This window comes from Salmo salar, chromosome ssa18 (genome assembly GCF_905237065.1).
Source record: "Salmo salar chromosome ssa18, Ssal_v3.1, whole genome shotgun sequence".
Taxonomy (NCBI): domain Eukaryota; kingdom Metazoa; phylum Chordata; class Actinopteri; order Salmoniformes; family Salmonidae; genus Salmo; species Salmo salar.
In genome coordinates, this window is record NC_059459.1 from 65680316 (window position 1) to 65699612 (window position 19297).

Below are 19297 nucleotides of genomic sequence, written 5' to 3' on the forward strand. Positions count from 1 at the left end.
ATTGTGTACGTTTCCATTTTTTCACAGATAGGCTAAAGCATCATACTAATGTATATGCCTACTAACTAGGCAGTACAGAGTGAGATACACCTGACATTGCATATTTCAAACGCTGGCACTGAATTTAAAACTTCAGGGGAGCATTCAGGAAGTCTGTCAATGTTCTAACAACTTTACTACAACGTTGAACTGCGGCGTGTTAAAAACTTAGGGAAGCATTCAGGAAGGAAAAACATTACAAAAGGAAGTCTCAACCATCCTGACAATTTTCATAAATGCTCAAGGCAACGTTCATGAACATTATTACAACGTCGGGCTGTGGTGTGTCGAATACCGCCACCTTGAAAGTGCTAGGGCCACCCACCCACAAATACTTCTATATTATACTTCTCATATTGATATCTCTTAATACATTTTTTGGATTGTGCTTATTTTGTTATATTGCTAGGTATTACTGCACTGTCGGAGCTAGAAACACAAGCATTTCGCTACACCTGCAAATCTGTGTACACGACCAATACACATAATTTGATTACTTTGCAGTTTACATACCCACACTCAACTCTATCCTCTGGATGTGCATCCTTCTGTATTGTCAGCAACACTATATTCTTTGGTTTGTCACGGTGTCCTTTTGATTCATACGCTCACCTGTACCAAGGCTATAAAGAACTGAAGTACCCACACAATTCACCAGTAGTTCCTAATTCACTCCACTAACTGAAGCTATTCAAAAAACAGTATCAATACTGATATAGTAGTACTGTACCCAATATATGCAGTACCAATGAAGTAGTGATTCTATCACATTCTAGAGAACATAGAATATCAAATCACAAAGAACAGTTTTCAAAGACCTGTAGCATTCACAAGGCCGTAGGGCCAGACGGATTACCAGGACGTGCACTCCGAGCATGCGCTGACCAACTGGCAAGTGTCTTCACTAACATTTTCAACCTGTCCCTAACGGAGTCTGTAATACCAACATGTTTCAAGCAGACCACCATAGTCCCTGTGCCCAAGAACATTAAGGTAACCTGCCTAAATGACTACCAACCCATAGCACTCATGTCTGTAGCCATGAAGTGCTTTGAAAGGCTGGTCATGCCTCACATCAACAGCATCCTCCCGGATACCGCCCCAACAGATCCACAATCTCTGTTGCACTCCACACTGCCCTTTCCCATCTGGACAAAGCTCAGCGTTCAAAGCTCATCACTAAGCTAAGGACCCTGGGACTAAATACCTCCCTCTGCAACTGGATCCTGGACTTCCTGACGGGCCGCCCCCCAGGTGGTAAGGGTAGGCAACAACACATCTGTCACGCTGATCCTCAACACGGGAGCCCCTCAGGGGTGCGTGCTCAGTCCCCTCCTGTACTCTCTGCTCACCCATGACTGCAAGGCCAGGCACGACTCCAACACCATCATTAAGTTTGCCGACGACAACAGTGGTAGGCCTGAACACCGACAACGACGAGACAGCCTATAGGGAGGTCAGAGACCGGGCCATGTGGTGCCAGGATAACAACCTCTCCCTCAACGTGATCAAGACAAAGGAGATGATTGTGGACTACAGGAAAAGGAGGACAAAGCACACCCCCATTCTCATCGACAGGGCTGTAGTGGATCAGGTTGAGAGCTTCAAGTTCCTTGGTGTCCACATCACCAACAAACTATCATTGTCCAAACACCCCAAGACAGCCGTGAAGAGGGCACGATAAAGCCTATTCCCCCTCACGAGACTGAAAAGATTTGTCATGGGTCCTCAAAAAGTATAACAGCTGCACCATCGAGAGCATCCTGACTGGTTGCATCACTGCCTGGTATGGCAACTGCTCGGCCTCCGATCGCAAGGCACTAGAGGGTAGTGCGTACGGCCCAGTATATCACTGGGGCCAAGCTTCCTGCCATCCAGGACCTATACCAGGCGGTGTGTCAAAGGCCCTAAAAATGTTCAAAGACTCCAGCCACCCTAGTCATAGACTGTTCTCTCTGCTACCGCACGGCAAGCGGTACCGGGGCACCAAGTCTAGGTCCAAAAGACTTAACAGCTTCTACCCCCTGAACAGCAAATCAAATGTCTACCCAGACTATTTGCATTGTCCCTCCACCCTGTTTTACACTGCTGCTACTCTCTGGTTATTATCTATGCATAGTAACTAACTCTACCTACATACATATTACCTCGACTAACCGGTGCCCCCGCACATTGAGTCTGTACCGGTACCCCCTGTATATAGCCTCGCTACTGTTATATTACTGCTGCTCTTTAATTATTTGTTCATTTTATTTCTTACTTATCGATTTTTTACCTAAGACTTATTATTCTTAAAACTGCTTTGTTGTAAGGTTACACCTGTTGAACTCGGCGCATGTGACAAATCAAATGTTATTTGATTTAGTGTTCTGATGATGCTTGAGTGATGTCCACCATGACATTCCACTAATGATATTCAACAAGCACCTCTGATACTCTGCGTCTTAAATGGCACCGTATTCCCTATACAGTGCACTACTTTTGACCGGGGACCATGGGGCAGTAGTGCACTATATAGGGAATCGGTTGCCATTTTGGACACACCCTCGGTCTAAGCTAATGCCGATTAGAGCCAACCTGATCATAGAAAGGTGTTGATACTGTTTGTATTGAGGAGATGTGACTTCCACTCATTGGGGAATGGGAGGATATAGTAGGAAAACAAGTGAGAAGAGACAGACGCAGATATATAACAAGAGAGACGCAGCTATATAATGAGAAAGCGAGACAGATATAACGAGAGAGAGACAAGCAGCTGTCCCAGTTCCCTGTAGCCCCATCCTTTACCACTAATCTGTACCAAGGGCCAGAGGCTGGCCCGTCTCCCCACCCATCCCTCTGCTAACACATCTGGGTGGACAAGATAAGGCCACCAAGACTCTCACACAGAGAGAGAGGAGGGCACAAGGGGATGTAGAAAGGAGGCTAGCACATTGGGTTTTTGTTTGTGTCCTGCTGTGCATTTGTTCCTGTTCCATCTCTCTGGATCTCTAACTCTCTACATCAGCACATTTAAAGAGCTTGATCAGTGGTCCGATCACACACACACACACACAGCTTATTAAAACAGGCAAACCAAGCAGAAGAGCGAGAGAGGGACCATTACAAAACCAGTCAAGTTTCCTCCAATTAAAATCTGAGACAAGACAAAAAGCTTTTCCTCTGAGTTTCAACCACAAACCATGAAAACCTCCCCCATCTTCATACACACACACACAGACAAAAGTGGAAGAAAGAAAATAGCCCTTACACAAGCCTCAGACAGATGACATGATGTAGCCTGGCCAAGCCATGGCAGTGCTTTCATTTCGTAACATGGAGATTAGAATACAATCAAGCAGTGTGCCAACCATTTCAGCAGCTAACCCTACCGTACCGCTCCTCCTTTCCGCACCAACCGGTCTCCATATAGGTAGTCTGTTAATATCATACAACATTTAATGACCACATCCCACCATTAGAGCCCCAATGTAAACTGTACCATGGTACACATTTTCAAAGGGACTGTAAGAAAAAAACTGAATTAAAGTTTATAGCCCCTATGATATTACCCTTATTTGATGATAAACTGCTGCTTCAAGCTTTCATGGGATAAAGGGAAAGGGGGATACCTAGTCAGTTTTACAACTGAACGCCTTCAACTGAAAATGGGTCTTCAGCATTTAACCCAACCCTCTGAATCGAGGCAAATTGATGAGGTGACTGCTGATCGGCATGTTGGTCAGGAAGGTAAAAGGTGGGGAATATGAGCGTTAAAGACAAAATCCGGCCAAAACCACTAATTGGTATAATTTACAGTGTTAAATAACACTATGTGAGATCACTAATTCTGGTGAACAAATGTTGCATTTTATCGTTATAATAAGGTTGGTAGCAACATGTGGAAATCTGTTGCAGCTCAGATTGACTACCAAACCCATAATGCAATGCTCCCTCTATGGGCTGGCTGGCTAGCTTGGTCGGTAGCTAGCTAGCAAGCGTAGCTAGACACAATAACACCAAAGACAATATCAGCATGTGAAGTAGCGAGTTGGCTGTAAAGAAAATCACCTAAACTGCACTATGAATTTAGGAGTCTACAAGCTCACCATGTTCAACCTGCAGTTCGATGTACCTCGCAGAGTGGAGTCTGACATTCACAATGGCCATGCAACGGCACCATACAATGCACCCTGGACTGAAGAGGCAGACAAATAGGAGAAATGTGGTGGACCCTCATAAGAAATTGAGGTAGGAATATTGCAAAAATATGATCATTGGCTAATTTGAGAGAAAATAACCTCCCGCGACATGACATCAAGCCAGTATTGAAATCTGACATGTATGATAGACGTTTCCGCGATCTAAAAGTCGTATTCAAATTAACTTCCAGTGTAGTGAGAGCAGCTTTATTTCGGCCTGCTTGAACGGCAATAGCCCAGATAAACATGAAATTACCCCAGGAATAGATATAACGTCGCTCAGAGATGAACAAAAATAATATAGCATTCAAAATGGGTGAATCTTTCCTTTAAGAGTACGGACTGACTCTGGGTCAGTGAGTAGATACCTTTCTTATAGGGTGGTAGATTGAAGAAGCAAAGGCTCCTCGAAACACCCATCCGGTGGCTCTTTGGTGCGTTACGTCACATAGTAAGTGTTGAAATGGAAGGACAACCCTGGGTTATACCATTCAAGATAGATGGAGGGGAACCATAGCCCTCCCAGAGGGAGTCTGGAGTCACATAGAAAAACAATAAACAATGTTAAAAATACCTGAGAGAGAGAGAGAAAGGAAGTATGAGAACGAGAAAGGGGTAGTGAGCAAACAGAAAAAGGGATAAAAAGAATAGAAAGAAAATACTATTTGTTCAAAGACATTGTCCCACACCAAATTACATTCAGTTACATCATAGTTGAATATAAAATGGAGAATCCTGGTACTATCACCCACTTTGATTGGGCGGGGGGGGGGGCAAATACAGTATTTCTCGTTGGTGTGGAGAGAGGAGAAACCCTTTGGGTACGCCATGCCATTGAATGGGAGCAGCAGCAGACTTCATTCTAAAGCGGTTCTTTATTCTAAAAAAAAACATCTCGTTACGGTAAGCTCATAAAAGAGCAGCGGTCTCCGTGGTAACTCAACGAGCATTTTTCCTGTGGTGAGGTCTCTTTATGACATCACTCACTACTAAATGGATAGAAGAGTGTTGGTTTATCTAGCCTAAGGCTCTCTAGGGTCAGCCTCCTGCTCCTGGGAGTGTGCAAAGGTGTTTTTGGTAGTGTCATAGTTCAGCAGCGTTGTTAGCGTTAGCATCATTGTCGTTAGCCTCCAGGAGGAGGCGGGATAGGAGGGATAGGGGGCGGGATAGGAGAGCAGTGAGGCTCTGTAGTGTTGACTCTCGAGCCATCCTAGTTGACTCGCCGTTTTACATGTGTTTTGAAGAGAGTGTGTGTCGATATCACACCATTACTCTCAGGTCAGTAGAACTTGTCATCGATGCGGAAGTGCGGCCTTGTGACATCGTCGGGGTTGAGAAAAACAGAAATCGACTTCCCGGGGTTCTCTGTCACCAGCTGCTGCAGCCTGGCAGCCAACTTGTCGTCCGAGGGCGAGATGATGCCGCTGGCCGGGTAACCTTGCCTGGGCGACCCTCCGTGCCCGTTGGTAGCGCTCGCCGCTTCCCTCTTCAGCTGGCTCGCCTGTCTGGCCTGGTCCAGGGCCGCCCGGAGGTGCTCGGTCGGGTCAGATCGGACATGGGCCAGCTTCCGGGCCACCAGCAGGGCTTGGCTGTCCGACAGGTGCTCCAGCATGTTGCACTGGGGCAGAAAGTAGTTGGGACAGTTCTTACCCAGAATGCAGTGGGCCAGATCATCCAGGAGGCCCAGGAGGAGGCGGGCGGGAGTTTCTGGGTCGGGCGAGGAGAGGTAGGCGGGCGGTAGGCGGTCGCAGGCCCAAAAGAGGAGGGTGCGGAGGTGGTAGGGGCTGAGGCCAGTGCGGGGGCGAGCCAGGAGGCGGGAGAGGACAGCCTTGGCAGCCTGGAAGGCCTGGGCCATGGGGAACGGGATGCACTTCTTCAGCTGAACCTGGAGACAGACATGACAGGAGACAATGATATGGCAGTCAGGTCTGACTGAATTGAATCAAATACACTTTATTAATCCAACGAGGGGTAATCAGATTTGCCACCAGCAAGACGCAACCAGCACTAACAGACAGTACAAATGCATGCACCAGAGACACAGCCTGGATGGATGTTATACCGAGCCATTTTCAATGGTTCTTCAAGACAGTTAAGAACCTTACTACTTTCATATTTAAAACTTCAAAATGTTCCACCTGTAAGTGTCACGTTTCAACGGTAAGCGAACTTGTACTTCCGCTCAGTTTTATTTATGGTAAAGTCAGTGGTGCACAAAGTAAACACCAGAATAGGACGGACTTCGGCAACAACTAAGAGTATGACACAGATGGCTAAAACTTTGATGCTGTTTTGGTCCCGCAGCTATCATGTTGTAGCAGCATCGAGTTTACCTGCAATTCATTTGGCTGCTTGTGGCAATTACATACCACTGAGTTTCAGTTGAACAAATTAGGCTAGCTAGCCATTGTTGTCCAGCAGAAATCCCATGCACAATCTAACTAGCTATATAGCTATTCAAAAGAAGCAGCTACCCGATGGCTAACTAGCCAACTACAACATGCAGCCTGCTACCCACCTCGCTGCGTGAGAAGGCCAGCCTCCACTCCCGGTCGGGCCTCCCCCCTAGCGGAGCCGGGCAGGGCAGCAGGTAGAACCCAGAGATGGCCTCCTCCTCCGTGATCTTCCCGTCCCAGAAGTGGTTGGCCGTCAGCCAGCCCTGGGCCACGGCGGGCCAGCCCCGGAAGGACACTACTGGGAGCAGGTCATAGAGCACCCGGCTGGAGCCCGCCTGGAGGATGAGGGTGGTCAGGGGCCCGTTGCGTTCCAGCCTCTCCGGGACGGGGATGCCCCTCTTGGGGGAACGCCTCAGCTCGTCCACCGCCTCACCCACCACTCCCCAGAACCAGTCAGCCACCAGTGCCGGGGACAAGTAGCAGCCATCCAGGGACTGGTGGGGAGACTGGAATCAAATACAAATTGAACTTCATTAAAACCAATGCAACACACCTTACAGTAAAATACAACAACACAGTAAAATACAAAACTATAAGCACTAAAAGAGAAGGAGAACATTAGAAAACGCATTACGTAGAGGGAGGGGGGGACGGCACCAGAGGCTGTGTGACCCATTTCCCTTTTCTCTTCCTCATCATCATCGTCGGGGGGTAAGTCTGTCTCCTCCTGGCAGCAGATCCTCCATCTTGCCTGGGTGTTGGGGTCGCAGAGCCGCAGGGAGAGCCAGGAGTGGCAGGGGGCCGACTGGCGCATGTCCAGGGTGACCGGCTGGTTGACATTAGAAGAAACAATACTTCATTATACCTTTTCCTGAGACAATACTAGTATTTGTTTTGCATCAAACTTCATACGACAACATAGATAAAAGTTAAAAGGGCACAGTAAAAACGTCACATACATCGTCACAAAACACAACTTAATATCAGTAAGATACATACAAAACAAACGAAACGTTTCCCATTCCATCCGTATTGCACCAACCTGGTTGCGATCATGGAGCTTGAGGGCGGGCACCAGGAGGGTGAAGTCCAGGTCGAAGTCGGCCCCCTTGGCGTAGTCCCCCAGCTCCTCTGGGTTGAGGTCCAGAACCCCCTCCCTGGCACCCCCAGACAGGAGCAGGTACTCATTGGCCACCGGGAGACGCTGGTCCACCTTCTGTACTAGGCCTGGAAAAAAAAAAAAAGAATGAGCATAATGACATTCTAAAAGCAGACACTTGAGCAGTTCTTCTTGGTCAGAAGCGAATGCAATGCATACATTCATGAAGTATTCATGAAAAAGCGCAGTAGTGATATTGACAGAAGTATGTGAACCATTTCAGGAAGCTACGCGTATGTCACACGTCACTACTTCACAGGAGAGCCACTTGAACGTGAAAAAAATTATCCAAATGCGTATTTTTTGGAAGAAATGCCTTCTGGAACATGTAAACTTTCATGTGCTTTAATAACAGCACTGAGCCGTTGTTGCTCCTAAATGTTTCCACTTCACAGTAACAGCTCTTACAGTTGACCTGGGCAGCTCTAGCAGGGCAGAAATTTGATGAACTGACTTGTTGGAAAGGTGGCATCCTATGACGGTGCCAGAGCTCTTCAGTAAGGCCATTCTACTGCCAATGTTTGTCTATGGAGATTGCATGGCTGTGTGCTCAATTTTATACACCTGCCAGCAACAGGTGTGGCTGAAATAGCCAAAGCCACTCATTTGAAGGGGGGTCCACATACTTTTGTATATATAGTGTATGTACAAGGGTGAACATGAGTGGGGTAAACGCCTACACTATGAAACAAGTACATTTGACTCATTTCAGGAAACTAGGAGTCTGTCGCACGTCACTACTTCACAGGAGAGGCATTTGAACGTAAGCATGTATTTTTTTTTATCAAAATGCGTTTTTGGCCAGAAATGCCTTCTGAAACATGTGAACTTTCATGAGCCTTAAACGTGTAAGCCGTCTGTGAATACAATTGTCAAATTACAAGCCTAGTTGATTTAGCCACGGAAAAAGGCAGGAACCTTCACGCTAGCCATGATTGGCTGAGATAATGGATGGGCTGGACATGCCGAGACATGAGTTCAGATTGGTCTGTCATGTAGCATGCCTCTGTCCATAACATGAGCTGCTCAGTAGGTGTACATAATCCTTGCTACCGTGGCTTTTTGGAAAGATATGGATAACTGCAAAAGTGTTGCTACTGCTCTCAACAACATTGCTGCCCTGAATTTACCAAGCACTATCGACAAAGATCAGTGGGAAAAAGTTGTAATGGGCTACTTTCTGGAGGACGATTCTGCCATGTCTCTGAAAATGAATCAGACGATAAGGAAATCCCTGATTTAGGTAAGAACATTTTTCATTGAACCAGACATTGTGGAGTCTTCTGATGACAGTGATGGGGAATAAACGGTTATGGTTCATTGTTAAGATAGCTAGGTAACATTTGCATTGCTAATTAGCTAGCTAGCTAACATTGAACCTAGTTGGTTAGCTTTAGCTACCTGCAGATTCATACTACAGCATTTCATGAATGGTGGCTAGCTATGACAATCAGTTTGTATTGCTAGTAACGTACGAGCTGGGATTGTTGTTTAGCTAGCTAGCTTGCATGTCTAAACAACAACAAAAAAATCCACTTTGCCAGATGATTGATTACATGACCCATCAAGTTAGCCAGGGGGTGATTACGATTGGCATAGCTAGTCATAACAAAAATGTAACAACTTGTAACCATTTCACTGTACCTTTCACACAGTCTATCCTGTGCATGTGACAAACTTAGATTTGACCAGAGACAGTAATTTGAAGAACAACACGACCTGCACCAATGTCGGATTACGATATAGGCCAAGAAAGTGTATTTTCACTACTACTGGCCACTTTTAGTCTTGAAATCTTTGGTTGTTTACTACACTACCTTACTCACTCTGTTTAGCACATGGCCTCACATGTGAATCCTTAAAGAGAGAGAGGGGGGGGGTGGGGGGTGGGGGCTAAAGCTCTGAACAAGGCAGTTAACCCGCTGTTCCCCGGTAGTCCGTCATTGTAAATAAGAATTTGTTCTTAACGGACTTGCCTAGTTAAATTAAAAAAATAAAACCATTTTATGTTATTCTCCGCATTAGCTGGTCGTCCTCAACCAACCCTGGCTTTCCTCTCCTAGAGGGAGTCTTTACTGAATATAGCCAGAGTGACTGTCTGCTTAGACAGAGGGGAAAGGAGTGGGAGAATAGGAGAGAAAAATTAAGCTATACATTATTTCATCAAATGACAACAGAAGTGCCACGCTATCATTTGGCAAGCAGCCACACAAGTAAATAAGATGAAAAAAACACATTTTTTAGGGGACAAAAAACAATGAATGCATGGCCATCCTATTTCTAATGTTTATCATAGAATGTATGTAGCCAACTACATTCCCTAATGTTGTTCCTTGAAGTTAATCTTGCATTTTACAGGACAAAGTCTGCTATACTGAGAAAAGTAGTGGATGGGCCTATGTCATCCCAGGCACACCCATGGCTCACCCCTGCCCAATCATGTGAAATCCATAGATTAGGGCCTAATTAATTAATGTTAATTGACTGATTTCCTTATATGAACTGTAACTCCATAAAATTGCAAAACAACCAAAAACTCTTTAGAGAGTTTATGAAGAATACTGCAGCCAATCAAGTACTTAGCTGTGTTCTCAACTATGGTAGCTCTAAGTCCAGCCTGTTTTTTCTACAGAGTGTATTACTGACAGAAAAGGACATGAGCGCAGAGAAAGAGAGAGGGGAAGAAAGAGTGCACAGAGCACCAAGCAATAATCAGATAGAGAAATCAAATCTGTCAGTCCCCCCCCCCAAAAAAAAATGTTGAGAAGCCAAGTACAGCTGAGGTGGAGAAAATATCTCACAGACAGGCAAAGGGCAGAGTTGGCAAGCAGGAACTCCCTCTGATTTGTTTTCTCTACAGTTGATCAATTGGGTCAAATGGGGAGCAGAGATCTTTGTCTCATCTCTCCAGTAGCTAGTGTGGTGCTCAGAGAAGAGAGGGGAAAAAGAGAGCGATGGGGAAGGAACTAAAGAGAGAAAGCGCGAAAGAGAATAAGAGAGAGAATGATGGGGAAGGAGGCAGAAGAGAGGGAGGCAGAATCTCTCTCTCCACTAATGAGGCCCTGGTCTGTTTGACCTAGAGGAGATGTGAGGCTGTTCCAGAGAACACAATCTACATTCTAATCCCAATCCCATGGGCCACTTACTGTTTCCTTTGCGCATACAGAAATACAGGCAAACCATGACGTACATAGAAACACAAGTCTACACAAAGGTTGTGGCCAACAGTTTAGTTTACATCATTTAGGCGAGGTCCAAAAAAGATTTGGAGCTTGGATGAGAAACGCTACAGTAAGGACCACACTAGCCTAGTTTTCAAAACTAAAAAGCCCCTCTGTGTTTGAGGAGTACTAAAATGAATTAATCCATTTGTCATTTAAAACAGCCCCATTGTCACACACACACCAGCTAACCAGGAGGTCTCACACACACACACAGCAGCTAACCGGGAGGTCACACACACCAGCAGCTAACCGGGAGGTCACACACCAGTAGGCACACACCAGCAGCTAACCGGGAGGTCACACACCAGCAGCTAACCGGGAGGTCACACACACACACACCAGCAGCTAACCGGGAGGTCACACACACACACACCAGCAGCTAACCGGGAGGTCACACACACACACACAGCAGCTAACCGGGAGGTCACACACACACAGCAGCTAACCGGGAGGTCACACACACACACAGCAGCTAACCGGGAGGTCACACACACACACAGCAGCTAACCGGGAGGTCACACACACACACAGCAGCTAACCGGGAGGTCACACACACACAGCAGCTAACCGGGAGGTCACACACACACACACACACCACACACACACACACACACACACACACACACACACACACACAGCAGGTAACTGGGAGGTCAATCATAGCGGATGGCATTTCCATAGAGCCACTCTGGGAACTGTGACGATTAGCACTGGCGAACTGCCCAAGATTGCTGTCTCACACACAAAATGTCACACTGACAAACTCCCCATAACGGACAGTGCAGAGAGTGATGAAAACCTTTGAATCACCATTCAAAGTGTGTTGCCATGTTCAGATTCACAGTAGCGTAGCCTATATGGTGCTACAGTATAAACATAGTAATGTAATTCCGGGGGAAATTGGATTCCTCCATATACGTTGAGAGGATAGATGGAAAAGAGAGCTTTAAAAAAGGTTAAAAGGATAGAGCAATTCCAGTACTACACAAAGAGATACAGGGACAAAAAACGACCAATAAATGAAAAGGTTAGAGGGGTGGGGGATGTAGAGCAAAAGAGAGGGGTGGGGGATGTAGAGCAAAAGAGAGGGGTGGGGGATGTAGAGCAAAAGAGAGGGGTGGGGGATGTAGAGCAAAAGAGAGGGGTGGGGGATGTAGAGCAAAAAGAGAGGGGTGGGGGATGTAGAGCAAAAAGAGAGGGGTGGGGGATGTAGAGCAAAAGAGAGGGGTGGGGGATGTAGAGCAAAAGAGAGGGGTGGGGGATGTAGAGCAAAAGAGAGGGGTGGGGGATGTAGAGCAAAAGACAAAGGGTAAGAGTAGCTGTGTAAATACATCGACACCCAATGGAAAAGTTGGGATGCCAGACAGTAGGCCTTAGCTATAAAAATTTAAAAAAGCCAGGCCAAACCAGCCAATAAATCGTACAACACAGATCCTTCCAACAGAGAGTGTTTCACCAATTCAATTACCATGGAGCACTTTCTCTCTGCTTTACACTCGTTTGCTCTTTTAAAGAGCCAACGATTAGCCCCAGAAAGGCATTATCAGCCATCTAAAGAGAATGTGCTTTCAAACAGATGGATTAACACACATGTAGCTGTGTCGGTCATCGGTGTGTGTGTGTGTGTGTGTGTGTTGCTCCCTGCCGACTCCCGTGTTTATGAATTCACATCAAGCTTTTAAAAACAGGCCTCGCTCATTCTTTAAATAAAACAGAGGGAGAATTTGTTCCCATTTTATCCGATTGGGTGTAATGTCTGGGATTGTTAGCGCGAAGAGAAACCCTCTTGAAGCTGAAGAGGGTCAAAGGCTATCTAACACTGGGCAGCATAACCAAGGGTATTGAAAGGTGTGTGATCCATAGAGTGCAGAGTGTTTAATAGAGCGATCTGAACACAATAAGTCCCTTTGGGTTTTCACACGTGGTAAATGTCAAATTGCTTTTCATGTAATGTACATTAAAGTGATTCAGTAAATGGAGGGAGAGAGAAAGACCAGAAAAAGAGAGCCCAGAGGGAGAGAGTAATGTACATTTGGCTGTAGCAGTTAAACCATACGACGGCACTCACATGGTTAATTATCAGTTAGTCTTCAGTTAATGAGCCGTAACCTTCCTGCTGCCCATACGACCCTACACCAGAGGGGCGGGGTCATATGGATAGGGTCGCTGCACACACACACACACACAGAGAGAGAAGTAGAAGTGAGACTTGGCGTGCGTTAGCGATCGCAGGAGGAGATGCAGTCAGGAGGAGATGCAGTCAGAACAACGATGGTGCTTGCGGAGCTGCTATGACAGTGAGTGATAAAGGTTAGTTTTAAATCAATTCCATTCGGTCTCGGCTCCCCCCAGACCCAAGTCATCAGAACGCCCCCACCCCATGGTCCAACTAGCAATTTAGACCAGTCCCATGTACATTACGCACAACAGAAAAACATGACAGCCCATAGATGGATGCACTCTTGGGTAAATAAATGAAACAAGCTCTAGTTTAAAGAAATATTTAAAAAACTAGTTTTTTGGTATGGATTGTACTGTAGCATATTGTGTTATATGGAGTGGAATTACACACCACTGTCAAACCAGGAAGCTGGGAGAAAACACACAACAGTGATAGTTCATTGATTTGTGCAGGACATGCAGCCTACAAAGTTACAATTACAGGCTAGTCAATTTCAACTGATATTAAATTATAATAGGGCCCATTTAAATAATGAATAGGTTGACTCTCATAACACAGGACTAGAATAAGATCAAAAGAGCTCTCTTGACGAGAGCTTAATGTTTATGGGTCTGAATAAATAACTGCTGTACGCGTCGCTCATTCTCGCTTTCAAACTGCACAAGTATTTTACATTCAGCTAAAAGAAGAGCACGCTTGCGTCGCTCTTCGAACAGTAGATTAGTAAAAAAAATAAGTATTTAAATAAATGTCCAAGCTATTCCAGTCCAGCTTTCCCTGGGACTGCACAAGAGGAGAGCAGTGGTGTATATTCTTAACACGTCAGAGAACAGTAAGACATAGACTAGATGAGTTAGAAGCTTATGCATAGTAACCCATCATACATTAGCTAAATACAAGGTTAATACTGCATTGAATTCATTTCCTGCGCAATGCATAGTTCCATATCTTTTTAAAACAGAGCATATACATACAGGCTAAATTTACATATCACAGTGCAAGAAAGAAAGAAAAGAAAAAAACGTTAGATTATGAAATGACAGGTGCGTTCAGTCACAGCACGCAGTTCGAAAATCTCCCCAAAAAGACAACGCAACGAAGAATGGTATTGTCGCTTTCGAGTGAGTACAACACTAGTCTATAGTGTAAACTACAGTGAATATGTCTTCCAAATAAACGCTCAAAAGATCTGCGTTTTGAATGCATGTTTCATTGAAACGGCATCTAGCCTAGGCCTGACTAGGCAACCACTTGGATCAGTGATGGGTCTGCTCTTGACAGTTAACAAGGCCCAGAAATCCTATCTGAATGGAGTGCGCACCGGTTGAATTAAAGCAATGATATTACTGTGTAGCCTGCCTAGAGGCCATGCAGGAGCAAATTTACTGATCACAACAACAAAAAAAGTCACCAGCTGATGAGATGACACATGCATAGTGAACTGCACTCCATACCGAGGTGAGCGGTGTCCCCACGTGGGACCAACAATATTCTTCGGGAACACTCCCACGCTCTGTAGTGATTCGCTCATGTCAAAACGAGGCCTAACCGACCATCAGATTCTCTGGGAGAACTTCAACCAAAAGCCTGCGACACACGCTCCGAATATTTCATTCCCATATAAGCGACGGTACTGAACTCTTTCAAGGCGGCTGAATCTAAGTTCACCTTAAGGGCTCCAGCGGGGGCTGCTGTGTGTCTGCCAGCTGCCAGAGCTACAGTGGACCGTAGGTATTTACAGCGACATTCGTCAAAAAGGACGCGAGTGGGAGCGACGCCCTGAGAACAGGAAGTTATAAAATACAGACCAGCTGGGAGCAGTCAGCACAACCATTATACAACCGATCATTACCTGAACACAGGCGGAATGAGAGTAGCTGCTACAGCCTAGCCCGTAGCCATAAAGACAACACATCAACATTCAGTTCACATTCTGAGTGATTGGATTGGCAGTACTGACAGAAAAACATGCTTGAAATCTTTAATGAATCTAGCTAGCTTGATTTTAGTGAAAAGTTACATTGTCAAATATTATTCAATATGAAATAGATTATGACACTGAAAACCACTGTCAGAGGGGCGAGCCGACACACAGACAACAACAAAACAAGCTCTGCTGGAAGAAACAAAACAGCTTGTTTGGGTGTTTTGGTTTTGTTTAGTCCTTCAGCCTCAACTCTGTGGGTCTGGACTTAAGAGACAACAGCTGACTTGCGCCCCATTCTTGGTTTTTGTGTCGGCTGAACATGAAATGGAGCTTCCTCCTGTTTTCACCCCTCTGGCCTTGTGTTTGAATTAAACCGACTTTAAAGCCGTATAAAAAGTGGTTCCCGAGTGGCGCAGTGGTCTAAGACACCGCATCTCAGTGCACTGCAGTACCTGGTTCGAATCCAGGCTGCATCACATCCGGCCGTGATCGGGAGTCCAATAGGGTGGTGCACAATTGGCCCAGCGTTGTCCAGGTTTGACTGCGGTAGGCCATCGTTGTAAATAAGAATTTATTCTTAACTGACTTGCCTAGTTAAATAAAGGTTAAATGTAAAAATAAAACAGAGCTCATTAAACAAGCCTGTGGGGAAGGCGAGGGGTAGATCAGCCGTAGTCAGAGACACATGGAAAAAGAGAATGTGCAAATCTAAAGCCAAATGGCCCCCTAATCTAGTGCACTACTTTTGATCAGGGCCAAAAGGGCACTAAACTGGAAGTAGGGAGCCATTTGGGACAGAACTTAAGACATGATGTGGGGGTTAAAGACGGGGAGGGAACCTGTGGTGATTTTACATGGAAACTCACAGTGAAGGAAGCGCTACTAGAGGGAAAATCCGCTCTAACGGAATTACGTTGAGACTCAAATGTTTCACTTTAAAATGTATGCCAAACAAAATCCATTGAACTCTATGCACAAGGACAACTTACTGGAAGAACAGTGTAGATGCAAAGTTTGGTACTGACGAATTACAGCACAAACCATCATTGTTACCAAACTTTGCATCTGCACTGTTCAAGTAAATCTGTTGTCAAATGTTATTTATTAAAAATATATATATATATTTTGATTGACATACATTTTAAAGTTTAGAATCTGAAGAATTTGTCCTGTTGGTGAACCGTCGCCCCAGTCTGAGGTCCTGAGCGCTCTGGAGCAGGTTTTCATCAAGGATCTCACTGTACTTTGCTCTGTTCATCTTTCCCCTCAAACCTGACTAGTCTCCCAGTCCCTGCCGCTGAAAAACATCCCCACTGACTAGTTTCTCCCATCCCCACAGAGGAACTCTGGAACTCTGTCAGAGGGACCATAGGCTTCTTGGTCACCTCCCTTCTCCCCCGATTGCTCAGTTTGGCCAGGCGGCCAGCTATAGGAAGATTCCAAACTTCTTCCATTGAAGAATGATGGAGGCCACTGTGTTCGTGGGGACCTTCAATGCTGCAGAAATTGTTTGGTACCCTTCCCCAGATCTGTGCATTGACACAATGCTGTCTCGGAGCTCTAGGCACAATTCCTTCGACCTCATGGCTTGGTTTTTGTTCTGACATGCACTGTCAACTGTGGGACCTTATATAGACAGGTGTGTGCCTTTCCAAATCAATTTACCACAGGTGGACTCCAATCAAGTTATAGAAACATCAAAAAGGATGATTAATGGAAACAGGATGCACCTGAGCTCAATTTCGAGTCTCATAGCAAAGGGTCTGAATACGTATGTAATTAACGTCTGTTTTTATTTTTTAATACATTTACCATTTTTTTGGAAAGAACGGTTTTCGCTTTGTCATTTTGGGGTATTGTGTGTAGATTGATCAGGAAAAACAAATTTTATCAATTTTAGAATAAGACTAACTTAACAAAATGTGGAAAAAGTCAAGGGGTCTAAATACTTTCCGAATGCACTGCATCTACCTTAAACTGACAGATTAAGGGGATTTTTTTATTTATACAAATTAGATTTCACATCAACCTGAGGGGGTTTAAGCTACACCTCTACAATAATAAGATATTATCTAACTGTAAATAAGATCAATCACTTGTCTGTACACCACATGTCGTTAGACCAAGTATAAACCAGCCTTTGGTCATTATTCTACATTCCCACGACCCATATAGTCCTGTGGGAATTCTAGATCCATGTTTCCACAGGCATGCTGTAGGCTAGCCTAACACTGTTTACTGACGAGCTACCGGGTAAATAAGTGGCTTTTCCATCCTTGGATCTGTCAAACTGTGGATCTGTTTCACTGTGTGGTGCAATGCATCGCCTCCTCTCTTCTCCCTCTCTGTCAGCACTGAATTCCCGGTGGGGAGCCTCCTGCTTCTCAAACTAGGCTAGAGAGAGAACTTTTACAAAGACCCAACTAGAAAAGAAAGTCAAACACACACGCGCGGGCTAACATGCACACAGATACAGACACGTAGGCTACGTTTACACAGGCAGCCTAATTCTGATCTTGTCACTAATTGGTATTTAGTCCAATCAGACCAGCTCAGAAAAATGTGATTTATATTATTTGTTTTACCAGCGGAAAATAAGAGCTGAATTGGGCTGCCTGTGTAAACACAGCCATAGAGATGCAGACACACAGACACCACAGCAAATGTTCCATATAAAGAGCTCTAGTAGTTGTGGAGATATTTCCTTTCAACTGCCTGGGCTTCCTCTTAAAGGTTCTTCAAAACACAGTACTACTCGCTAATGCACACACCGTGCATTTACAAATAATCTAAAATCCTACACGCACACCATCTCTTTTCCCTGTCACAGTGCAAATGGATATTATTTTTAATGGCCAACGGTTGGAAATGAAAGAGCAGTCAGTCTGACTGTCAATGGAGACAGCGACAAAAAGTGGATAAGTTAATTAATACAAACAAAATAGGGGAGAGGTAGGAAAAGGGGGGGGGGGGGGTGCACCGTGAGGGCAGGGGGGAGTCATTCAATTGGGATAGAGGATTAAGTGTGTGAGTGAGAGACCCTTCTCACAGATGAGGGAGGACAGGAAGGCATGAGGCTTGTTTTTAACCTCTATGGTGCACTCCATCAACAGCAGGTGCATTTCAAGAGCGGCAAATTTGAATCCAAATAAATGTCAAAATTCAAACATCTCCTTAATCTAACCACGTTTTACGGTTTCAAAAAGGTTTTACGGCGAAAGCATAAATTTAGAGTATGTTAGGACAGTACATTTACAAGAGTTGTGTGTAATGTTTTGTCAAGTCAAAGACAGGGTAACCAAAACCATAAAACCAGCTAAAATGATGCACTAACCTTTTACAATCTCCATCAGATGACAATCCTAGGACATTATGTTAGACAATGCATGCATTTTTAGTTCTATCAAGTTCATATTTATATCCAAAAACAGCATTTTACTATGGCATTGATGTTGAGGAAATCGTTTCCCTCCAATAACCGGCAGTCAAGTCAGCGTCACAAATTAAATAATTAAAATTAGAAAACATTGGTAAAATATTATATTGTCATTTAAAGAATTATAGATTTACATCTCTTGAACGCAATCAACTTGCCAGATTTAAAAATAACCTTACTGGGAAATCACACTTTGCAATAATCTGAGCACTGCGCCCAGAAAAATACGCGTTGCGATACAGACTAGTCGTCATGTTGGGGAGATCGAAAATCGAAAATACTATGTAAATAATCCATTACCTTTGATTCTCTTCATCAGATGTCACTTCCAGGTATCACAGGTCCATAACGAATGTAGTTTTGTTCAAAAAAGCTCATCATTTATGTCCAAAAATCTCCGTCTTGTTAGCACATGATCTAAGCCCGCCGGACTTCACTTCATGAACGAGGGGAAAAAATATATTTACGTTCGTTCAAACATGTCAAACGTTGTATAGCATAAATCATTAGGCCCTTTTTTTAACCAGAACATTAATAATATTCAAGGTGGATGAATGCATACTCTTTTATAACGTATTGGAACGAGGGTACCCAACATGAACTCGCGCGCCAGGTGTCTAATGGGCCATCATCGTTCCATGGCTCTTGTTCGGTCAGATCTCCCTCCAGAAGACTCAAAACACTTTGTAAAGGCTGGTGACATCTAGTGGAAGCAATAGGAAGTGCCAAAATATTCCTCAGCCCCTGTGTTTT

At 44.8% G+C, this 19297-nt stretch overlaps 1 protein-coding gene across 2 annotated transcripts in view; it reads right to left on the reverse strand.

Annotated features, from left to right (window-relative positions):
• Nucleotides 1–5102: 5102 nt before the first annotated feature.
• The window catches only part of LOC106577696 (protein MB21D2), a 22138-nt gene continuing 7943 nt past the window's right edge, over nucleotides 5103–19297 (reverse strand). For both annotated transcript variants that reach the window (XM_014156025.2, XM_014156026.2), the window contains exons 3-6: nucleotides 7659–7843; nucleotides 7251–7445; nucleotides 6739–7122; nucleotides 5103–6105 (exon numbers count right to left, since the gene is read on the reverse strand). In XM_014156025.2, the coding sequence (XP_014011500.2) occupies nucleotides 5500–6105; nucleotides 6739–7122; nucleotides 7251–7445; nucleotides 7659–7843 (1370 nt within the window). In that variant the 3' untranslated portion in view covers nucleotides 5103–5499. The remainder of the gene's footprint in view (nucleotides 6106–6738; nucleotides 7123–7250; nucleotides 7446–7658; nucleotides 7844–19297) is intronic.